Source organism: Crotalus tigris, unplaced genomic scaffold, assembly GCF_016545835.1.
Source record: "Crotalus tigris isolate CLP2741 ecotype Arizona unplaced genomic scaffold, ASM1654583v1 scf7180000020943.996319, whole genome shotgun sequence".
In the NCBI taxonomy this organism is placed as follows: domain Eukaryota; kingdom Metazoa; phylum Chordata; class Lepidosauria; order Squamata; family Viperidae; genus Crotalus; species Crotalus tigris.
The window spans coordinates 765726-790930 of NW_024098271.1; the positions used below are offsets into that span (position 1 = coordinate 765726).

The following is a 25205-nucleotide window of genomic DNA, read 5'->3' on the forward strand; positions in this document are numbered from 1 at the left end:
ATTGTAGCCTTGAATTTGCAAAGATCAAAAATAATTGCTTCTGCTGTCATCTGTTTCTTTGGAGTTAATATTACACCATACCCAGTTTGGAACTACTGCACTTTGCCTAATCGAGGCTTATATTAAATAACATGAATGGATAGGTGGGAAAAAAACAAAAGAATATAGAAAACATAACTGAATTAAAAAGAGACCCAAGAAACAATGAGAATTGTGATTGATAAGTATCTGGTTAGAAAAAGAATGTGGTTTCAAATATAGTATTTAGTTTAAGTATATATCTATTCATATTAATATGTAAAAAAGAAATAAAAAGCATGGTTGATTGTATCTCTATATTGAAAGCTATATTAGCAAATTATACAATGATAATGAGAGGTTCTGAATGTGGGACAATCCATTATTCAGATCAGATAGTTTATTACGGTCATGATTGTAATAAAAAATAATGTCTCCAACCCACAATCAATTCTTAGCAGGTAGTCAATTGACTGGAAACATTTATACAACAATAACTTTCATGGGCAACTTTTAAAATGCATTGAAATAAAATAAATAAATTGTCACATCACAAAATTTTCTCACATCACAAAATTAAAATTTATTAAAATTTAGCCATTTTAAAAGTGACATCATCATTTGAATCTGTGAAAGAATTGAGATGTAAAATCTATCTGATCTGTCCAGAACTCTACTAAGAACTGAAGCTAAATAAAGCAATAAATGTCATCATATATAAGGGACATTATAGCAGCAGATGAGACATATATTCAACTGCTTCTGAATGACAGAAGCAAAACCATTCAGCAAAGGGAATATATTAGTATCTTCCCTCCAGTAAAGCTGAAGCACTGAATTGAGCTATGCAGAAACTTTTTATCAAGATTTTATATCAAATTTTATATCAAAATATCAAGATTTTTAGCGTGGATGAATTTTATTTAGGTTTTCTTTTGGAAAACAAAAAGAAGAAGGTTTTAGCATTCTTTGTCTATAAATCAATATCCATTATTTGTTATATTCTAATTTCTTTAGTCTGGAAACATTCAAAGATGTAAGACAAATGTAAACATACCACTGTTGGTATCTTAAAATCTTCATTGATGGTATTGTTGAAAGAAAAATCTTCATCAGGGACCAGTCCAAGCCGGGAATAAACAAAATGGTTGTAGTTTATTGAAGAGCAGAGCCAGAAAGAAATGTGGCTCTAGAAAAGCTGACCACATGTAGCTGGAAGTGGTGGGTTTTTATACCTTCTTGGGCTTTTGTGTTTGGAGTTGTTTCCTGTTCCTGTGACATGAACTTTGAGGTGAGCTTTTGAATGTGTCCTATTTTGATGGTGGTAGGTTAATCCTATTATGTCCTAAAGGTAATATCCTGCTACCCTGGGGCTATGGCTGATGGCTATGTCCTGTGTTGGATTTTTTGGAGTGAGGGGTTGTTGGTTCTAGGGATCTTTGTCTTTCTAACCCCATCAGCTCCAAGCTTGCTGGCTACAGTCTTTCTGAAAGGATTATCAAATCTGCATTTCTAAAAGCTGGCCTGCTTGATTTCTGCTTGGGGGGGAGGGAGACTTGGGGCTCTCTTTGCCTAAGATTTTTCATTATTCCTTTAGGGAAATATAATATTCTGTCCTTTTTAATATCCCCACCAAAATATTTCCTGCTCTAGGAGGGTGGGTGTTGACTTCCAACAGTATCCAGGAGAAACTGAGCTATGATGTCCTCAGAACAGGATGTCCATTTAAGCCAATAAATGATCTTGTTAATCAGATTCTACTTCAATAAATTCTGTCTCCAAACATTGAGGACACAACAAGGAATAGTTTTACTATTATATTGGCCATTACATGCACACATACTCGGGCATAAACATAAAAATGTAAAATATTTTTTTAGCAGAACTTCTTTCCTGGTAACATTCTGGAAATGTCTGTGTAAAGCTTTTTAATAACAATACAGAGTGGTTTTTCTGAGCTGCTCCTACAGCTTTAGAGTTTAATATAACTAGAGCATTCTTTAGTGAATTCCCAGCTGAGTATTAACTAGGCCCAACTCTGCTTAGTTTCTAAGCCCAGACAGTGTAAATATTAGGGTAAAATTATTTTAATCTCTGTTAATTCTAAGAAACGAATGCTAATTTAATTATCTTATTGTATTGGAACAATTAGCTATAGATTTTTAGTGATATTATAATGGCATATTATTTTTTAAAATGGTTCGTGAGTGACTACTCTTTATAGTTGTTTCTGTATTGATCTTATTTATTTATTGAGTTGCTGTACCAGAAATACTTAATGGACAATTCTACAAATGTTTAACTAACAAAAATTCATCCTTTTTCTTATTTATTTATGAATGAGCAAAGTACTGTAACAGTATTTTAGAAACTATTTTGTGTCCTCAAATAAGAATGATTTTTATGCTTTCATTTCAGTGACATATGCATTATCTTTTTTCCTCTTTCCATTTTTAAAAATGAAGTATTATTTACTGTATAAGAAACATTTTTCTTATAAAGAGTAGCAGCCTTATTTTGTTCTTATTTAATGCTTTTCTAGCTTCTTTAACTTTATGCTTTAGTTGCTCCAGATTGATATTAAATAATGGCAATCCTTAAAATAGGAAAGTGCATAAATAGATGAGAAGCTCCAAGGTTCAAACAGAAATAGTTATTTTGTTTGTTCAGCTGCATGTATCATGGTAGGTCTGAGCTCATTGCATATTTGGTATATTTATAAGCCACTCCATTTAAAACTTCTTATCTTTCAGAACTATGCATTATTTAGTATTGGTGATCTTTAACAATTGAGAATCCCTGGTTTTTATCAATGTCAGAAGGGTACAAAGGAGATTTCTGTAATTAATTCTGATAGGAAAAGCACTTCAAAGGAAGACTTCACAGCCATTATGATTTCACTGGATCCTCTGTAACTATGTCTAAACTATTTCACAGATGTGGGACTCTTGATAAATCTAACCCATGTGCATAATACAAATTTTTCCTTCCTTCCTTCCTTCCTTCCTTCCTTCCTTCCTTCCTTCCTTCCTTCCTTCCTTCCTTCCTTCCTTCCTTCCTTCCTTCTCACCCTCAGCAATCTAGAACTAAGGAGAAACTTTCTGACAGTTAGAACAATTAACCAATGGAACAACCTGCCTCCAGAAGCGGTGAATGCTCCAACACTGGAAGTTTTTAAGAGGAAACTGGACAGCCATCTGTCCGAAATGGTGTAGGGTTTCCTGCCTGAGCAGGGGGTTGGACTCGATGACCTCCAAGGTCCCTTCCAACTTTATTATTATTATTATTATTATTATTATTATTATTATTATTATTATTATTATTATTATTGATCATCGCACAGTCAGTCAGATGTTCAGACTGGATTTGGCATTTTGTCTACCTATCGAGTCCTTACCCAGGACCTGGGATAGGCAAATATGGATGTTTGATGGTATTACAGATATCATCGCAGGATGGAAGCAGTTCCTAGTAAGGCCGCCTTTTGCAAATTGACTAATAGCAAACTTGTCAATGCCAATGGTGTTCAAGTGGTGCTCCAGTTGTTTTGGGATTGCACCCAAGGAGATTATTATTATGATTATTATTATTATTACCCTCACCAAAATCCTGATAAGTTTTGACATTCATGTTTGTGTGAGATATGTTTCAACATTTGCTTTTAATGTTACTTTATGGATGCTACTGGAATTTAATTACAACTCAGACCCATGTAGCCATGAAAATTTTACAATATAGAATAATCCATTCAAAAATACATTTTAAGAAAACGTATATTTCACATTGTCATTGCTATGAATCAGTCAGTTTTAAGGAACCTCTTTTAAAATGTTTGCAGGTTTTTTAAATGACATTTTCATGTGAATCAAATATGGCGGTAGTCTTGGCAGTATACTCAATTTAAGTACTTGTTATTTGGTTTATTTTGGCCCAGATTTGATAAGTGCTTCTGAACTTCCACAATGATAGTATATTTCATGTATACTTGATGCATCAGAGAATGTTCAGTAAGAGTAGGTTACAATCACTCTGCTGTTGAGACATAACTCAGAAGATAGAACATTAATCCATATGATTTGGTCTTATCCTATTATTGTTGCATTTTAGACTTACAATATGGTTAATATGATTCTAGATCAAAGATGAATATGTTCTTCATAGTATTTGAACTCTATCAAGATACCAAGAACTATGCAGAATTTTGATCCATTTTATTTAACATTTAATAGTATAAGCAAACTATGTGGTACAATTGGCTCTAGTAGCATCCGCAAGACTAGCTAACTTGATTGCAACATTAGTAGTGATACATTTCATCAGATGGCTATCTGGACCAGCTTTGGTAAGATTTATGGATTTGGGCTCCATACAGCTAAATCTGATGCTTTTCATAGTGGAGAACAGACAGGTTGGTGGGGAAGTGAGAAATTATATAAGTCTGTGATAACAAAAAAGATGCAGAATCTGATAACACTTTGAAGAATACTCTTATTATGAAGTGGATGCTTATAGTCCAATAAAGAGGGCTAGTTTTGAAGATGCTACCATATTTTATATCTATCTAGAATCTGCTATTAATAGTTCAACGTTTTAGCCAGAGTAATGAAATTCAGGAATAAGATTGTTTTTTAAATTGTTTTTTAATGAAAAAAATACTGTGCGAATAGAACGGCAATATAACAAAGACATTTTAGCTGATTCAAGGAAAACAAGTATGTGGAGAAAAAGAAGGAAATGAAACGTTCAAAATATTTATCTAAGATCAGCCCTTTCTTCTAGAACGTTCATCAAAATTTGAATGTAAGACTAAATCATTTTTTCATCTCAAAGCTAAACAAATTACCAAAAAGCAAATCCCAACCTGAATTTACTTTCAAGTCAACATAAGTTTTAACATCACCATGAACAAAACTGCCAAAAATATTTTGTTCAGTGGGCATTTTTTGCCTATTCCAATGATGACTGTAATGCTACTTTGATAAACCACATTGAGAATTCAGTTTTAGCACCAAATCAGAAAGAAAACAGTTCATAGATTGTGTTGTCATTGGTGGAATAGAGTTCTGGCAGGGAAAGGTGGGGGAGGATTTTGAGAATTCTTTCTGTAAGTAGCTAATCCTTAGCCCTATTTATGGGAAGAAAGATGGAGTAAAACCACTGATAAAATTGGCTTTTGCAAATCTTATTTACCCTCCTAGAAATATATAATTATTCATTTTATATACTGTTGAAATAATTGTGTGCTTTTCCTGATCTGAAAAAATAGTTTCAGAGCGCAAATTGGATGAATGATCTCTATTCCTTCTAGCATCATAATTCTGATTACCTTGTCGTATTGAAGATACTTTTACAAAAAAGAGAAATGGAAACAAGCTGATCCAATGTGGTTTGAACATGCATTTTCTTGGAAAGAGGCTGATTCTCACAACACATTAAGCACTGCTTTTAATTAGGGTGTAGTGTTGTGTTGTTTCAAATGAATAGTGACTTTTGTATGTAGCACAGGTTAATAGAGATGACTTTTTGTATAAAATTACAACTAAAAGACTACCCTTTCTATGTATAGAAAGGGTAATAATTTCAATAGTTTCTAAAAATATATATAGTAATTAATTTTGTTACATTTTGAATTTGATGTCAAATATTAAGTAAATCCTCAAGGTTTCATTTGGGAATGATGCCTGGGTAGCATCCTAACTAAATTTCAAATCAGAAAATGCCATTAAAATCAACAGGACTTACTTTTAAGAAGTTTAATACTGTTGTACAACATAGACCTGTCCCTTTATTGTTTTAACAATGTACATATTACTGTGTCAATTTATACTGAAATTCTAAGATAATTTATTTAGAATTGAAATCCTGTTAAAAGGTTATAGCCAAGGAATTTGTCTCTCTATATATCTTTTTTGCTATAGCTTGACAAAGAAAGTGATTTAGATAGCATGTTGCTAACTTTTAAATATTCTTCCATGTTTGAGTACATTTTCACCTATCTTGCTAAATAACAGACTGATTTTTCTCCGTTTTCTTAGTTCAAATTTAAAAGACAGCATTGCTGCAGCCTGCCCCATTTTAACATTCTTCCTGCCATATATCTTAGTGTAATCCACCCTCCAACAGAGATGACTCATACCAGTTTCTAATGCACTTAAACCTTCTTAAAATTGAAAGAAATATCTTTAGAACAGAAACCTGATCTATTTGCATATATAATAGGGACTGATAAGCCTCTAACTATGCTACTTGAAATAAAATATCCAATATCCATATTTAGCTAGTGGCTGGAAAGCATTACATTAAATATAGATGCTTGTATAGTCTGCAAGTTTAAGTGTTCCAACTCTTTAGAAGGAATCTCTGAGACATGGAAAGAAAAAAAAATCCCTTTACCCAGCAGACTCAAGATTTGCATTTTTTTATTGGCCCAGATATGTTCATTCAGGTTATGATGATCCCTGTCTCTTTTGATACTGTATTCTAAGCTTCTCCAGCTGTTCGACACATTGTGTCTGGGTCAACTTCAGTGTCCGGTTCTCTTCTGTCAGATCTGCGTACTCCTTCGTTAACTGTGCAGCATCCCTGTTCTCTTTCTCAGCTTCATCTAGCCTAGTGATCAACTCTTTTCTGAAAAGTAAAACAAAAATTAAGTGTCTTTATTTTCCAAGATTATATTAAAGGTGAACACAGATACCTTAGCTTGGATCCAAAGATTCATGAATAAAAGAAGAAAATGGAGAATGCTTTCTGAAAACATCAGTTATGGAAAATGTATGATTTTTTTTGCTGGGAAGACTCAAATTAGTGTGTTCAGTATAGCAGTCAACATGCTCATGATGGTAACAAATCCATTATGTATAATTTCACTAACAGCTGTATGTAGGTAAATCTGAATTAAATGGAAAAAATAATTGTCTCATTATGTATGTATGTATGTATGTATGTATGTATGTATATTCATTCTTTGTATAATCTCTTAATTTTTTCCCTTTCAGATATCCCTGCTGTAATTGTAATTAATGGAAAGCAACTATGGAAAGATCTGAAGGATCTTATAATCATTAGTTCTAGGTAACAAATTGCTCATTTGAAATTTAAGTGTGTAACTTAACACATACTATATATAATATATACCAAAGGACAAAACTAAACATCTAATGCTGAGTTTACCCAAACTCTGATTAACAGACACAATAACATTTTTAAAAAATTATTTTTCAGTGTTCCTGAGCATTTGGTTTGCTCTTTGAGAAATTGGGTTGTATCCATCATCCAGGTAATTATTTTTCAGTTTATGTCTATAGACCAGTGGTGGCGAACCTATGGCATGGATGCCAGAGGCGGCACTCAGAGCCCTCTCTGTGGGCACGTGTGCTGTCACCCAGTCCTAGGCCTTCAGCTGGATTTTATAAAACCTTTTCACTTTAGGCCTCCGCTGCCGTGTGCAAAAAAAAAAAAAAAAAAGGTTCAATCAGCCAATTTCAACTTCTCACGGGAAAAAAAGATCTTGCAAAGTTGGAATTGATTGATTGAACATTTTAGTCCCACCCAATCTGCGGTTACCACCGCAGCCACGCCCACCCAATGGGCCACACCCACCCGGCACCCGACAATGCATAAGTGGGTTTTGGGTTGCAGTTTGGGCACTCGGTCTCTAAAAGGTTTGCCATCACTGCTATAGACTATACTTTCCCACAAACAATAAATCTCTTCAGTTAAATACTTACAATAACCTTTTTCCTCCCTTTTAACTGTACACCTTCAGTGAGGCTCTTTAGCAGAAACAAACAAATTCAGGAGCTTTATTTTTGTTACCAGTGCCAACCATGAAAAAGAGAGGCAGAGGCAGAGGTGCTGGAAGGCAGGCAATTCTGTGCCATGTCTCTCCCTTACTTGACACAGGAAACCACTGAGAAAATTTAAGTGCTATGACTTCTTTTTTGTGCTGTCTGGCAAATGATTTCACCTGTTTCGCATGTTTGCATGTATGTGTGTGAATAAATGGAGGATGCTGTGTGTGTTCAGATTTATGGTACTGTACAGGAAAGAGAAGGGAAGGAAGCATGCTGAACTACCTCCCACCAGCCTCTGACTAGGATTATCTGTTCAACGGGGCCTTCACTGCATAAGAATGCTTATTCCTACTGATCAAGGAGCAAGCTAGAAAGATAGGGAAAAAAATTACAGCTAAAAGGATATTCCCAGTCAACTAAACCTAAAACAATATTTGAAGTCAACCTGTATAAAGTACCTCCATAGTACTACTGGTTCATCTAACAATCATGACAACTCCTCCTAATACTAATAGGTTACATTTTATTACATAGGTCTTATGTTTTCAAATTTACTGCACTGTGAATCAGTTCCTATAGCACACAAATTCATATCTGCTTATCAAAAAGAAACAAATTTTCATTAAGATTTTATCCCAGGTATCTCCTCCCCCATGGGTGAAAATTGGGAGACTATCATGTTGAATATCATATTTTGTTTTAAGTGGTTTCTTCTAGATTTTTATAACTGAAAACCATCTAACAGCCCTACACATCATAGCACCAGGCTGAAGAAAGCTGGTTTCTCTATTAGTTAATTAATACCCATGAAAACACGCTCCTTTGCAAAAGCAAATCCAAGTTATTGGATGTAACTTTTCAATTTATTCTTCATGCTTTGAATGCCAGCATTTCTCCAGGTTTCTAAAACTCTTTGAAAATTATTGCACTGTAAGTAAAATCAGACCAGGTGCTGTCTTGGCAGAGAAACATGAAACATTGGGAAAATACACACATGTTTATTGTTATTATTTATTTCAATTCTACGGCTGTCCACCTCAACAAATGACTCCTGCTACTTTCAATGCAAGTCACATGTTCCACATATTCATAGAGATAAATGTACTGAATTTTTATTTCACTTTAATTAAATTACTAAACCAGTAAATGACCCAGCGATAAACTATTGTTTGTGAGATATGGGGAAAAAAAACTTACTTTCTTTCTTCAAGCAGTGCAATTTCTTTTTTGACTTCATAGTATTCTTCTGCTATTTGGCAATGCTGTTTGAACACCTGCATAGATTCTTTTGAGTCATGACAAGGAGGCAGGGGCTTTATGAACAAAGAAAAAAAAAAGGTCTGAGACTTTGTATTTAAATGGATCCTCCAGAAATAGAATTTAAACGGAGATGTTATTTGAACATAAACAGGAGATGCTTTATTTGATACTTCTCTTGTGAAAAGGCTTATATTTCCCCTTCTCCCAGGGAAAAAAATCTCGCTTTTTTCCAGAAAAAAAGTAATTAATCTTCATTCAGAATAACATTTTGTATCTCATTTAATAAAACAGAACAAATATTCCTTCTTCTCTACCTTCTTTCTACCTTTCTTCTCTTTCTTCCCTATTTTCCTCTTCTTCCTCTCCTCTCCTCTTTCGTTCACCACTCTCCTCCCCTTTCTCCCCACTTCTCCTCTTCTCCTCCAACCTTCCTACTTCCTTCCTTCCCCCTGTGGATACAGTGAAAGGGGAAATGGGCAAGCAGCATCAAAAGTCATGTGTATGTATTTATTTCATTTTATTAAAAGTATCTTATATATAAGAATGTAAAAAGAATGTATGTTAACATCTGATAAATATCATGGTATATGTATGGGGGAGAGTTTGGAAAAATAAAAAAATAAAAAATTATAATTAAAAAAAACCAGAACAAATATTAAATAAAAAGCAATGCTGAAAAACTGAATAGAATATCCATTACTAGAATCACACTTGACACTATTGGTCAGAATTTTGTTTTCAAAAGTAGTACGCAATAATTTAGTATGTCAAGTTCGGTGAAGAATTGTGAGTAAATATTCACCATGTGGTTTTTTTTAAATATGTATTTAATTTAAAAAGTAAGCACTATATGTTGTTATTTAGAAATGGTCATATTAAGTATATAGATACTAAATATTCTCTGGTGATATCCCATTTTTTATTGTATTTATTTTTCACATTTTGAACTGCCCATCTCCCTCAAAGAGTGAGGACAAATCCATAATTTCTGTTTGCCCTATTGCCAGTATGGGCCTCTTACTGTTTCTAGAGGGCAGGAATGGATGACATCCATCCAGAGTCACTAAGATTCGGATGGACTACAAATTTAATACATAACAATAATACATTATAGTTTGTTGCATAGTTAGCCAGATGTTCAGACTGGATTTGGCATTTTTATCCACCTATCAAATCCTTCACAAGGACCTGGGATATACAGATGTTGTTCGATTGTGCTAAAGAAGATTTTGTCCATGCTGATGGTATGCTCCAGATATTTTGGGATTGCATCAAAGGTGCCTATTACTTTTCATACTATCTTTGCTTTCTTTTGCCACAGTTTATCTACTTCTATTTGCAGATCTCCAGTCTTTGTCTTCTATTCTGCTATTCCAGATACTGCTACTATATGTCCACTATCCAGATCTTTTTGCTTTCTGACTGACAATTGTTAAGTATGGGAGTTATGTGGCAGGTGCTTGTCCATTTGAATTCTAAAGTCCCAGAAAAATTTAGCTTCCTCATGATATTCCAATGCACCTTTGTCGCTTCTTTTATCATGCCGTTATTTGTAGTCAGTCTGTACAATCTTCTTGCAAGAGCTAACTTTGTGGTCCACTGTTTCTTCAGTTCCTTTGCAGAGGCAGCACTTGCTGTCTACTGCTGTCTTCTCAATTCTGGCTTTGTGTGCATTTGTTCTTAAGAATTGGTCTTGTGCAGCTGGAATTAGCTCCTCTGTCTCTTTCTTCAATTTTCCTGCTCTTGGCCATTGTCAGGTCTCATTATGGGATTTACCTCCAATTTGTGGCACTGTAGTTACAAGTAATCCACAATTTACAACCTTTTGTGTAGTGACTCTTTGAAGTTACAATGACACTGAACAAATGACCTATTGTTATTCACACTCATGACCATTGTACATTCCCATGTTCATGTGATCAAAATTTGGATGCTTGGCAATTGCCATGTATTTATGGCAGTTGCAGTGTCCCAGTGTCGTGCAATCGCTGTCTGCATCCTAGCAAAGTCAATAGGGAAGCCAGATTCACTTAACAACATGTTACCAACTGCAGTAATTCACTTAACAACTGTGGCAAGAAAGGTCATAAAATGGGGCAAAACTGACTTAACAATTATCTTGCTTAGCAACATAAATTTTGGCCTCATTTGTGGTCCTAAATTGAGGACTACCTGTAGGATGATTCAACAAGGGTAATAAAACAAAATAACAATGAGAGGACTGTATTAGGCTCAAGCAAGGGAATGCAGGAAGAGGCAGTGAGTGCAAAGACAAAAAGTACGGAAGGGAGCAACATCCCAAAGGATAAAGGAGGCAGTATTTGACTAAGGCACTAAGGAAATTGCCTTGAGGCATAGACGGTATTGCTGCTACAAACAACTGTCAGATGAAAGCAACCTGAGCCCAGGGCAGAATTGAAACTTGAGAAAAAAATCTCATACAAGACTCTCTCTAGATCTCATAAAGGTAAAGGGAGGGAGGGGGAAGTGCATTAAGATGTGCATTAAATGCATTCTGAAAAACCTTGATGAACAATTCCAAGCATGTTCAGACTTGCAAGATTCTGAAAGACTTCAGGTGTAATTGGAACACAGTAATGAGGGGTATCTAATCTAATTACCTAATACAGTAATATTGTTGTATACAGCAATGATGTAATATTGGGAAGTCATAAGCCACATCTACATTCTAAAGTGTGATATCATAATGCCTGTTATCTTTCATTTATTTATTGTCCCATTTCTTTTCTGTTGCCTTTTGTTCTGAAAAAGCTCAAGCCATTATACAAATTATTTCTGCCTCTAATTTTATCTACACAACAGTCCTATGAGATGGGTGGCATTAAGATACATGATTGGCTCCAAATTACCTAGAACATTCTTTTTGAGTGGGAGCTTGAAACTGCATTCCTAATCTAACACTCTTATCCCTATACTAGACAAATCTGAATATTCAATGCATTGAACAGAACAGAACAGAATAGAATAATAGATTTGGAAGGGACCTATGCGGTCTTCTAGTCTAACCCGCTGCTCAGGCAGGAAACCCTATACCATTTCAGACAAATGGTTGTCCAATCTCTTCTTAAAAACTTCCATGGAACATTCACAACTTCTGAAGGCAAACTGTTCTACTGATTAATTGTTCTAACTGTCAGAAAAATTGTTCTTTGTTCTAGATTGCTTCTCTCCTTGATTAGTTTCCATCTATTATTTCTTGTCCTGCCTTCAGGTGCTTTGGAGAATAGCTTGACTCTCTCTTCTTTGTGGCAACCCCTGAGATATTGGATAATGCTATCATGTCACTCTTAGTTCTTCTCTTCATTAAACTAGACAGTGTTCAAATAGAACTTTTAGTCTTGTGCTAATTTAAATTACATTTAATAAATAATAAATATCAGCTAGAAGCACATAGTGTATTTATGGCTACTAAAAACGAACCTTTGGTCTTCTGAATATGCCAAACAGAAATGCTATACATCTTACTAGAGTGTCAGGAAGGCAGCAGCTCTTCTCATCACAAATGTGTCCCATGTATGTCAACAGTGTCTTGGAAGGGTCCATTGAGTTAGATGTGTAACATATTTTACATTCCAATAACAGAATATTTTGGGATGTGATAGAATGATAACATTTATTGCAGTATCTTGAAGCCATCATTCTGAGGATCATTGTAGATTTATTATTAATAATAAAAACAGCGCCTTAAGTTTTTAAATCTTTTGTACAATAAATACCTATATGCAGATAATTGCTGGCTATTGTGGGTTTTTCTATTATATAGTCAAACTGTAGATAAAGGTATGGAAGAGATGTTTTTACATTGCTGAAATCAATTCTAGTTTTCATACCTACTGGATAAGATCCACAATAATATTCTGTTGGAAGAGGGCAGTTTTAGTAGGAAGTTCCATAGTAAGCACTAAAATTCATGCCACACAAGCATGCACAATTCAAGAGTGTTTTAGCTTTACTGAACCTTAATGTAATGTAACCTTAATGTAATGTAATGGTGTGTAATGGAAGATGCTGTTAACATAGGAATGCATTGTCTTAGATTTTTTCTATTATCTGTTCTGTGTTATGTTTTGTGATAGGCTTAAATCATGACTTGGGGCAAGAGAAGGCCACCATCATGGGGCCTGAGATAAAGTTATTCTACTTGACAAAGAAGTGCTCTATGTTTTATAAAGCAAAATCAATTATGTATTTCTAATTTATAAAATACATTATATGAATTCAGACATTATGATGAGACTGATTTCCTCTATAGCAGGGGTATCAAACTCAATTTCATTGAGGACCACATCAGCATTGTGGTTGCCCTCAGGAGGCCGGATGGGTGTGGCCTACTGGGTGAGCGTGGATGGAGTGGGTGTGGCCTCCTGGGTGCGCATGGCCAGCTCTACATTGTTTGCGTCAAGGATGCCTGTGGGGGCCTGGGCAGGAGTCGGACAGATATGAGGGTCTCTGGCAGAAGGGGGTGGGACCAGGGCAAGTGCCAAGGCATGGTCCACTGGAAGAGCCTCACTGTTCCTCTCAGGCCATGCGGGGGGGGGGGCTGGATGGTGATGCGGGGTGCCCGGAGCCCTGGGCAGCAGAGGTCAAATGCCCAGCCTGGCCCTTGAGCACCTGCGGCACCAAGCCTAGCCCCACTTCCCCAAGGGGGCGCCCAGCTGCACTTACCTCCTCCTCAAGGCTGCTGCTGCTGTTGTGCTTGCTCTCCTTAACCAGGTTGCTCATGATGGGTACAAGAGCAAAGTCAGAGGGAGGCCCATTCCCTCTCCATGGGAGGAGATCCAGCTTTGTATCCAAAGCTTCCTTAGCAATAGGATGGGAGACCCCCAGGATAGGCCAGGAGGAGGGGGCAAGGGGATGGTGAAAGGGTAGCAGGGCAGGACTAAGTAGGACTTCCCTCAGACCCTCCCTCTCCTTTCCTTCTTTCCTTCCTTCTTTCCTAAGTACAGAGTGATGGGAAAATATTTGAGATGAGGGAGGAAGAAAAACAGGCAAGAAACTCAGCTGGGGAGGTGTCACCCTTTGTGAGGAATGAAGAAATGCACCATCGCCTGGAAGTGGCCAGCGCAATGGTCCATTTCTTCATTCCTCACAAAGGGTGACACCTCCCCAGCATGCACCCAGGGGGCGGGGGCGACGTGGCAGGGGCTGGTTCCTCGCTGTTTCCAGACGGCCTTGTGGAGCTAAGACTGAATGTGTTTTAGCATAGATGGCCACCATAAAATTGTACATTGGCTCCGGCCAGCCTGGGCCAGGGCCAAGGCAACGAGGGCCATTCCCTCACTGTTTCCAGGATGGCTTCGCGGACCACATGAAACCACTTTGTGGGCCGCATCTGGCCCCCGGGCCTTGTGTTTGACATGTCTGCTCTATAATGTCTTGCTGGTATTTGCAGATATCCAAATATCTCTGTCATAATTCTCAAGGCTATGCTTTGCTGCTAAGGAGTTAGGAATAGATGGTGGTTTAGATTCTCTTATGGTATGGTGGTTATGGGAGAAAGGAGAAGTGCAGATACACAGTTGTCTAAAGGAAGTTTTAAAATACAGAGAATGATACTTTAAGATTGAAGAAAGAGCATTCTGAAAAAAATGAGCTTTCTTATGGACATGATTATAGGCAAGATTTATTTATGGGGGAGTCATCACTAGATCAGGTCAGATGCTGAGAGACAAATGAAAGTTTGCCTATAAATTCTATAAGTTATTTTCTTAAATTTAGATATTATTCTTTAATCTAGATATGAATAGTTTTACTATTTAATACCACAAAAGAGTATCAGACAGGAGAGGGATTTGCTTGCAAAAGAACACAAAACATTTAATCAAGCCAAAAAAGTTAAATGACTTGACTGTTCTAATAAAGTATAGCTGAAGTTGCTTCTTACGGTCTTTTCTATGAATAAAAAAGGGGGGAAACTGTTCTGTGAACCTGAAGTTTTTAATCAGAAGCCTCAAAGATGTGCACACACCCATAACAGGTATCATTTCATAAATTCATTCAGATGATGTATTTTTGTTTCATTTGGCTCACCATCTATATTTGACCCAAATTGATGGATAAGTTATTTTTACCTATAACTATGTAAAACACATTTCTATAATGATTAAATTAACTTACCATACTATTTTGAATCAAAAATAAGGACTTGTTTAATTTCATGGCAGCAGCATTCCTCTGTTATAAAAGAAAAACTATTTCTATCCCTGTAGTCTTGTTTTAGATCCCTCTATTTGTGGAGGAAAATGCTTAGAGTCTCCATGTGGGGAGTGGCACAGAATATTTATACTTGGATTGGCCCTTTTAAAATGGTACAATGTTATTCTCTAACCTTTAGCATGTTATTTTAGTAACTTTCAATAAAAGAACAGCTAACAATTTTGACTAATAATTGGCCTGTGACAACAAATATGATAAAATCGGATGTTTGCTTATAATACTCTTGGATCTAAGTTCAGTTTTTGAATTTAAACATTAATTGTTATTGTTTCCAGAACATTTATCAGAATATGAAAGTATCTTACCAAAGTCTCTGCTTTTTACAATAACTCTAGGGAGCTAATCAATGTTTTTCTAATAATTTAATGGGTTTTATGGTTATACGAAATGTCTCAGACACTGCTTTGTCTTGATGAATAATGATCTATAATTAAAAATTATCAGATCCAAAGAGTAGGATCCTGATAATTCTTTTAAACTTCTCAGTAACTAAGTACATCAAACATGGTATCCTTTTTGGCTTTCTAAGATGCTTTGGTGTCAGAGGCACTGTTTTACAGTAGAACTGGTTGTTCCTACTGGCACATGCATAGACTCTAGTGAATAAACTATGATGCCGAAAAGTTTATCTTGTCTTCTATATTGTTTAACCTTAGTCCAATTGCGCACTGGACACAATTTAAAGGGGTAGAATTGACTTTTGAAAAATAGTCTGTTATGTGTCAGCTAGATTTGATGGCAAAATAAACTAATAAATGGCATAAGGCTAAATAATCTTTGGGACTCTCTTTCACACGGTGAATCTTCCTGGTTAGTTTACATCAGCTGGAAAGATGGCCCAACTTCCAACTCAGATACACAGAAAAGAACTTTTCATCAGGCATGAAATGAATACTTCCTAAAGAGATACATGTGGCAAAAGCACTGCTTTTGTGAAATTTTAATGGCTATAGACTGCTATAGATTGGTTATAAACTGTTTCTTCAGTCTACAGATTTTGCAATCCCAGAGAATGAAAAGAAGAAGAAATTGATCTTCTTCCTATTTTTATTTTTTACAACACATTCTACTTAGTGATTTTGATTTTAATCAAACCATCTTGAAGTATTTCTTTCCCACTGTTGATATATATTGAGGCACTTTGGTTGACCCATCACAAGACCCTCACCTGACGTCACCCACACCTGACTCATCACTCCACTTGAAGTGACCCTCCCATCACAAGACCTACTGACCACACAAAGCCTTTATAAGCAGAAAAACACCAACACTGACATTCCCTAAATTCCATTGAAGATGTTACTAGCCTGTAACAAAATGTTCAGAAACCAACCAACAAACTCAGAGAATGAACCTCTACCCTCACTTTGGTTGTATAGAGAGAATGAACAAGGATCAAATTACAAAACTGTATGAAAGAATATAGGTCAGGAAAGTTATGATAGACTGACAATATTCTTTTTAAAAAGGACACACAGAGAGATATACACAGCAGTGTGTAAAGTGGTGGGTGGATTTGATAGGAAAAAAAGGATGATTTGCATGCAATTAAATTTTGTTAGACATAAAAAAAATAACTTTATGGACCATTTGTAGGGTACAGATGTCTATTGAAATCAAGTTGATTAAATTCGATTTATACAAGGTACATACATTTCTATAAAATATATGAACGCTGTTCATCCTCCTTTGGAAATAATGGACTTTGTTCATTATTTGGGAGGGAAAGTGTGAACTCAAATTAATTCTACTGAATTTTAAGCTTACCAAATTGGGGCATAGTACATGATGTCATATCATGACTTTAATTTCTTTTGTTTACTTTCTCTTCTTCCCTACTTTGTGTAACACTGCTTACCATGAAAGGATGTGGAAGTTATCACCAAGACTATATTCACAGTATAGAATTAACACGAGAAAATATAAAACGAAAGTGTTCAGTTCTCAGAATATAGGGTTGAACCAAAGCAACTTCTATAGTATTAATGGCAATAACCCTAAAAATATTAAGAAATGTAAATCTGATTTTTGGAAGTGGATCCTCCAAATAGTTATTGCAGTTATTTATAAGGAAATTACAAGCAAATTATCAATTATCAAAACAAATAATCAATTTTCATTTCAACATACTGATTTAAATTATAAATTAATTACAAATCCTATAAATTAATATTCTATTTTAAATTTTGAACTAGCACCTTTTCAGTCATGCTCATTATTTTGGCTCAAAATATAATTTAAGTCTCAGTTGCTTAAATGATGAACTCAAGCCAATATTTCTACATGTGCAGGGTAAACAAATGTGTTGTACTGTACTATGTCCACCATTTAACATCCATTCACATCTGTAATATCTACATTGTTAAATACTGTTCCAGAAAAGGCCATCAAAATGGAGTTTGGAAACCAGTAATTTAGATTATTGTAGTGCTAGAGACCAAGAAAAAGAAAATAAAACTAACAGAAAAATTCAAAGAGGAATTTTTGTAAAATTCAGGATTGCTTGGATGGGTTTTACAAATAGTGAATTCATTCCTGAAGAGTTGGTTTCTATGGTCCTTAAGAAGATCTTAATTATTCTGAGAAAAATATCTCTGGACCCAAAAGATTATAATAGATGTCCATGGGTAAATGCCATCTTTTGGGGAAAATGATTCCAACATAGCTGTAACCTAACTATAGAAATTCTGTTAGCATATTGTTTATCTACAGATCTATCTCATCTAAGCTTTTTAAATTATTTTGGGACAGAATTGACTTGGATTATCCCAAGGACTATTCTAAATATCTATTAGGTAAAGTTACTTGGATCTGCTCAGAGATAGATTTTGGCTGAGCAGCCCAGAGAATGAAGCTGCTGGGTAAGATCATCTATCAGCAGGGTGGAGTGGGGGGGGGGATATCACCAGCATGCTGTTAGTACTCAGGTATACAGATCTATACTCGATTGTTCAAATGAGTCAGTAAAAGCGGTTACCAGTGCTAGAGGTTGATGAGGGCATGGATAGGGATGAACATTTCAACCCAAGCAAGACCAAATGTCTCCACATTTCAGAGCCCCATGATTCCAGAGCTGTTCTATCAATAACTCCAGATAGAGTAGCACTCCCCAGAGTTGGTACATCTGGGAGTCCTCGTGGATTTTCAATTCCTGCCTGAGGAGCAGGTGATGTACCGGTTAGGAGGGTCTTTGTCCAAATCCATCTTGTGCACCAGTTGTGCCCATTCCTATATTCAAAAACTTTGCTCAGGGTTACTCATACAATACTTCAGTCAGTTCCCATGTTCTCTACATGGGTCGGCCCTTGGAAAGCATTTGGAAACTTCAGCTGATTAAGAATGTGAGAGGGTTTTAGGGATGAGTCATTAGCACAGCCCAATATATATGAATTTTGGGCTGTGGTTTATTTGTAAGTTCCTTCAGCTTTTGTATTTATTATATTTGTTTTTAATTATACTTTTGTATACCTTTATATTGGTTTTGTATTGTTCGCATCTAGAGTTATCTGCTTAAGTTGGGCAGTTATATAAATTTTTTTAATAACTTGAGAAGAGAGATAGAGAAAAAGATTCCCACCACCACCACCCCTGATCTTGCTTTTGATAGTATTGTTTGGACACAATTATGGAACATTCACTTATGTGAACCAATTTCTAGAAAGTAACAATGGATTTCTACTTTAGGATGCCTGAAGGAACTATTTTTTATGTTTTATATTTTTATGAAGCTCTAGCTTCTTAGAAAGTTTAGGCTAAAATATTACCACAGCTTAATGATATGCAGTTAAAGCATATACATTAAGAGAGCTTGTGCATGACCAGCAATGAGTTCACCTATGAACCAGGTGCTGAAGATCAATTCCTGGCTCTTTATTTCTTTTTTTTTAAAAAGCACTACAAATGAGGGATTCTCAAGCCCTGGATAGGGATAGCTTGGCTTTGCTGATTCATGGGATAACCTCTAAAATAACTGCTGTAATGCAGTTCATGTGATGTCACCCTTGAGATTGCTCCAGAAGCTATAGCTAGTACCTTACATGTAGTAAAATATCTTCATTGGCTGCCAGACTCGAATGAATGGTAATTTAAATACATCACCCACCAAGATACCTACAATCTCTGGAGGGGTGCATGCTTTGCATGCTATGGATTACTAATTATCACGTGTCTGTAACATAGAAAAAGGCCACACCTGTGATGGCTCTGTTCAATGAAAAACAGTTACTAGCCACTTCAAATAGGCTAAAACTACAGATCCAAAGTTGGGCTTCTGTGTAAATTATTACAACAATTTTGTGTGTGTAAATTTTAATGTTTGTGGGCTTAATCTTGGGCTGTATATTGGGCTGCATAATATTTTTTAATGAATTTTATATTAATTAAACAGCCTCCCTCCTTCTCCAATTTTCCACAATTCTCCTGACAACTTGATCTTCTGTTCAATCAGCTCTTCTTCCTTATCCTGAAATGTGTTCTGAGATCTTGTGAAGCTGGGAGGTTTTGGAGACAAATGTTAGAGATGTTTTTTTTACCATTTAAGACTAAGTGTGGAACATCCATTTTGTTTTTATATGTGGTCTTTATAGTCCAATCTATCTTGAGATTTAAAAAGTTTCAGTCAATTTTCATTTGAACTCCAAATTATTCACCCAGCCTCTCAATCCATCCTTAGGCCTCCTCTAAACAAATATAACCAAAGTCCAGCTTTTTCTGTCCAATGAAAAACATATCCTTTCTGTCCAGTGAGAAAAGAAACAATTAAAAGTTATTCATCAATCAAAAGTTTAAAATTCAAAGTGTTCCATCATCTCGATCAGTCATGCCTATTTCTTCACAGGGGAATAGTTCTACAACACAGCTCTAAAAGTCAGTTAGTATTTATATTCATAATCCAAGTAGGCCAATTTCAAAATAGTTTATCGTCTCTGCCCCGCAGATAAGCAGCCCCTGAGTTTTTTTTTCCTTCTCCAGCTGCAGTCTTCAAAAGTGAAAGTTTCCAAAGACACCCAAGCCTTATCTGAGTCTGGGCTTCAGGCCATATTTCCTTTAAGCATAATAAATTGTAATGCTGTGGTTTGCCACTAGATGTCGTTAACACCTTCTTCCAGCTTCAAACGTATATTGCAAGCTTTTCAAGTCTCTTTTCTAAAAAAGTCTCAAAAGCACTTTTAGTCCCCAAATTTCAAGGCTATATATCTATATTGATTCCAAATTAATCTTATAATTTTCTCCGTTTTCACCCAAGCAGTTAGCTCGCCACTTTTTTTCCTGAGGGAATGGGGCAGATATTCCTTTTCCCTCTCATCGGGGAGGATTCTTTGCTTTGGGCAGTTTTCTAGGAAAAAGTCTTAAAGTTATAAAGAGAGGATAGAGTCTCACCCAGTTTTATCCACGTTGCTCAAAAGTTGCTGGTTAATACTTATTTTCTTCAGTTGTCAGCAGCTTCTGACTGGCCACGCGAATGTAGCCAGTCTTTCCCCAGCTGGTTTGGAGGGCTTCCTCAGATCAAACGGAAGAGCCACCACTCCTCCGCAATCTATGAGGGTCCCCTCCTTCTTCATTGCCTCTCCGGGGTGACTTTTAGCCCTTTTTAGAGTCCCCAGCGGGGCAAAATTGAACATAGAAGATGGAGCCCATCTTCCTGTGTCTGTTACGCCAAGACATCAAACCGGAGGCCAAACAAATAACCAGATCACATTTGTATCACTTACTGAATCTAATGTGGCAGACAAAATATTAGGCAGGTTTTTATCTCATCTGTCCATACTCTAGCAAAATAGCCCAGAACGTAACAGTAGAAAATAATAGTACGTGCAGTCAGTTAGATACAATATTCAGGGGAAGGAATACATGAATATATATTTCCTGGACATGTCTTATCTGTTATATTAGCAGCTCAATATTTTTCTCCAGGCACATATATCACTCACTATTTGCACACTAGAATTTCTATTATAACAGAAGACTATAGCAAGTAATATTAAATTTATTGTAACTATTTGAGAACAAAGATGCCATATTGTCAAGCCCAGAGTTGGACCTGTTGTAACACATGACTGTGGAGTTGGAGTCAACATCTTGTGGAATAGATCTGGATATTTGAAAAAAATATTTTGAAAAAGTTTAGGTAATTGAAAAAGAGCACAGAAGACAAGATGATACCAGAAAGAGCTTCCAACAATTCAAAGAAGTAGCTATGATGCACAATAGTAGAGAAATAATGACTTCCAGAAGAATCAGAAGCAACCAAATTCCTGAGCAACAGTCTAAAATAGGCCTGATTCCCAATGTTCAGGGACAGCTGCTTCATATAGTATTTCATTAATTTGATTAATTTTAAGTTCAGATTAATGATCTTTTCTCTACTATTTACAAAAGGACCAGATGTATATTTCTGATTTGCACACTATGTTCAGCTTGCCTTACATGTTTAGGCTTTCATGAATGTTTCTGTTGTTATCCACTCTGTAAATCCTGTTTCCAAAACTAGAAAACTTTTTTATTACTGACTTAAGCAACTCTTATCTTTTCTTCCCTTTCTATAAAGAGAAAGGCAGCCCATCTGTCTAACAAATCTGTCATTTCCCTCTTTCCATGCTTCTCATTCCTGTAATGTCATTTTTAGTCAACCAGTTGTATGGATTCAGATTTTAGAATTTTAATAGCTCAAGTTGTCTCCACCAAAGTTACATCTCATATCTTTACAGTTATCCATTTGGTATAGTTTGCCCTGTCAGAACTATACTTGAGGTAGAAGAAGTATAGTCTCCCCACTCGGATCAAATTCCCACCTGTGACAAAACCATCTTCAAAAAAATAAGAGTATACATAAAAGTAATTCTTAAAGCACAATAAAAATTACTCCTAAGCATATAACATTTTAGCTTTAGCCTTCTAAATTAATTTGTTTTTCATATGAATATATACTGATCTATTTCCAGGATAATAGGTAGCAGATGATTCTGAAGTTATCCTGGTATAAACCAGTGAATAATTCAGTGTCTTTTTTCAAAAGTGGAGTACAGGCACTTTAGCAGCACCTTTTTCCCTACTTTTTCTTCATTGAAAAACTGTCACATAGCAAAACATGAAAAAATTATACAATAATGTGTTCTTGTTTATCTCTGAATTAACCACAAAATAATTATATTCTAGATTTCACATATGATGATGTATATTGTTCTTTGGAGGAACTGTCTCAGTGTAGGACAAATAAATGCCACACATGAAGTAGGCCAAGAAATGCTTAATATTTAGTACAAAATCTATTTCTAGAGCAGTGGTTCTCAACCTTTTTAATGCCGCGACCCCCAACCGGTCGTAAGTCAAGGACTATCAACCGGTCGTAAGTTGAGGACTACTCAATTGGTGCAGCACCGTTTGTAGAATGGGACTTTTGGCAGGCTCAGCAGGGCAGAGACAGCCTGGACAATTCCTATTGGCTTTTGAAAGCCAGTAGAATTAGACTCTATTCAAGAGAGTCTATTCTATTGGCTTTCAAAAGCCAATAGAATAAAAGGGAGTAGCATAGCTAAGGAAAAGGGGGGAAAAAATGGCAGACTGCATTGTTTGGCGACCCCCATGAAATGGTCGTTTAACCCCAAATGGGGTCCCGACTCACAGGTTGAGAACCACTGTTCTAGAGGTTTAGACCACATTTGATTATATAAGAAATAGTTAAATTGGAAAAAAAAACCAGACATGTAGAGTAATTTTGAACATCCTTTTATTCTAATCCAAAATAAACACATCAGGAAATGTTGACCTGTATAATGAGTATGTAATGTTAGTTCCTAAAATAAACTATATATCAGATTGCTTTGTATATATTAAAGGTCCTGCATATCATGCACACCTAGAGAAGACCAGATCAAGCACTGCAGTCCTCAGAACAGTCTTTTTCAAATAATGCTGGTTGGGAATTAAGAGTTGAAATCCATTGCATTCGGAGGATAGGTTAGGAATGGGAAGACAATTACAACCAAAATAGTGAACTAAGAGGAGAACAACAAGAAAATGAGTCTCTTATTAATTATTCTATCTACTTAGCACCTAAAGAAAAGCAATAATAAACAAAGTGTATTAAGAACCAGCGTTAAGAAAGAAAAAATACAAATTAATGCCGAACTAGACTGGAAAGGAGATGATATTACTTCAGGAGAAAGTTGTTGGAAAATGAGAAAATTGATCGTAGAACTAGACAAAACTCACATTAGTGACAGTCATATGGTAAATGCCTCTTAAGCACCACTTAATCCATGCCAAAAAGACAGAACAAGCAAAGATGGTTATAACAGTTTAGAAGCAATCTCATATATTCCTTAATTATTATTTTTCCAAAATATTGTGAATGAAGGATACCGATATGATAATTAATTATTATGTAAACATTCACACAGGGTTTTTTTTTTTTTTTGTCATAGAACGCCCAGAACAGAGTTCCGGCACCTTTTTTGGATGGAACCTTATAGAGTAGGCAAGGCGGGTTGTATGACATGTGTGAGTTCCGACACCTTTTTTTTTTTTTTTTACAAAAAAAGCACTGCATTTATAGAACTTTACATCAAACCCTCCTTTTGCCTTTTCTCTCTTGACACTTCTCATTATATGAATAGTTAGAAAGGAATGTCTAAATCAGTAGTGATCAGTCATGATTACCAAAACAACTATTTTTGTTTTGGTTTTAGGTTAATTCTAGCAGTCTTTATTTAACTTTGGCTTGGCAAGGCAGATGTACTTAGGCATTGTGACATAGCCATTTTTGTTTACTGCTTACTGTTATGTTTAATTAAGCAACTATGGCTTATTCAGTTAGCTATTCTTAAAGCAAATCCTAGTTTAGGGCAAGAAAAAGGATGACCCAAGGTAATTGCATACAAGAGTAGGAGACAAAAAGTACATCATGAACTTAAAAAAAAAGCAAAGAAAGCAAAGAAACAAAAAGTATCAGGGCCTTACTAAAATGACAACCTAATGAAACTTGTCTGTTGAGACTTATATTGCTAAGGGTTGCCTGATATGCCCAAAAGAAGGATAGGAAGGAATTGCCTTTTTTCCCCATCATGGTACTGATATGGATGCCTGCTTGGTAGGCTCATTTTGTTGAGGACTTTGATAATATAATGCAGACATGTCAAACCCAAGACGTCATGTGATGTCGTGCAATGTATCAGGACGGTTTTTCCATTGCCAGCAATGGGGTGGGTGCGGCTTCCGGATGACGCATCCGGCCCGTGGGCCGGCAGTTTGACACCCCTGATATAGTGGATGATAAGTGTATGTGTATGATGGTCTTGGTTGATTTGGTGGATGCCCACAATGTACCAGTTAGCTGGGCCAGCAGAGCAACTGGAGTATATTAATGATACCCAGGTATGCATCTCTAGCCCTGGCCATGCATGTGATGCTGTTACAGTGCTATACAAGTATCTGGAGGTTGGTTGGGGATAAATCAACTGCAGCTCAGGCCTAACAACACAGAGTTGCTTTGGGTTTTTGGCTCTCCTGGGTCTGGTGATTTATCTTTATCATTGGAAGGGGATGCACTCTCCTACACTGAGTTGGTGTGCAATTTGGATATCCCTGTACTCATGGCACCTGCTTGATGAGCAGGTGGCAGCCATAGCTAGGTGGACCTTTGAGCAGATCTATTTTGTGAGTCAGTTGCACTCTCTTTTGGAGCAGTTAGTCTTGTTCATAGTCACCCCACATCTTCATTATTTCCTGATTAGATTATTGCTATGTGCTTTACATCAGGCAATGGGGTAGTGCAATGGCTCAGTAGTTAAGATTCTGGGCTTGTCGGCTGGAAAACCAACAGTCCAGATTCAAGAACTCCCATACCCTCCCCAGCTCTTGCCAACCTAGCAGTTCTAAAGTATGTGAATGCAGGTAGAT

General features: G+C 36.1%; 1 protein-coding gene across 2 annotated transcripts in view; it reads right to left on the reverse strand.

The window, feature by feature from the left end:
* Positions 1 to 4639: 4639 nt before the first annotated feature.
* The window catches only part of MAP3K7CL (MAP3K7 C-terminal like), a 52011-nt gene continuing 31445 nt past the window's right edge, over positions 4640 to 25205 (reverse strand). For both annotated transcript variants that reach the window (XM_039368905.1, XM_039368906.1), the window contains exons 4-5: positions 9009 to 9124; positions 4640 to 6645 (exon numbers count right to left, since the gene is read on the reverse strand). In XM_039368905.1, the coding sequence (XP_039224839.1) occupies positions 6465 to 6645; positions 9009 to 9124 (297 nt within the window). In that variant the 3' untranslated portion in view covers positions 4640 to 6464. The remainder of the gene's footprint in view (positions 6646 to 9008; positions 9125 to 25205) is intronic.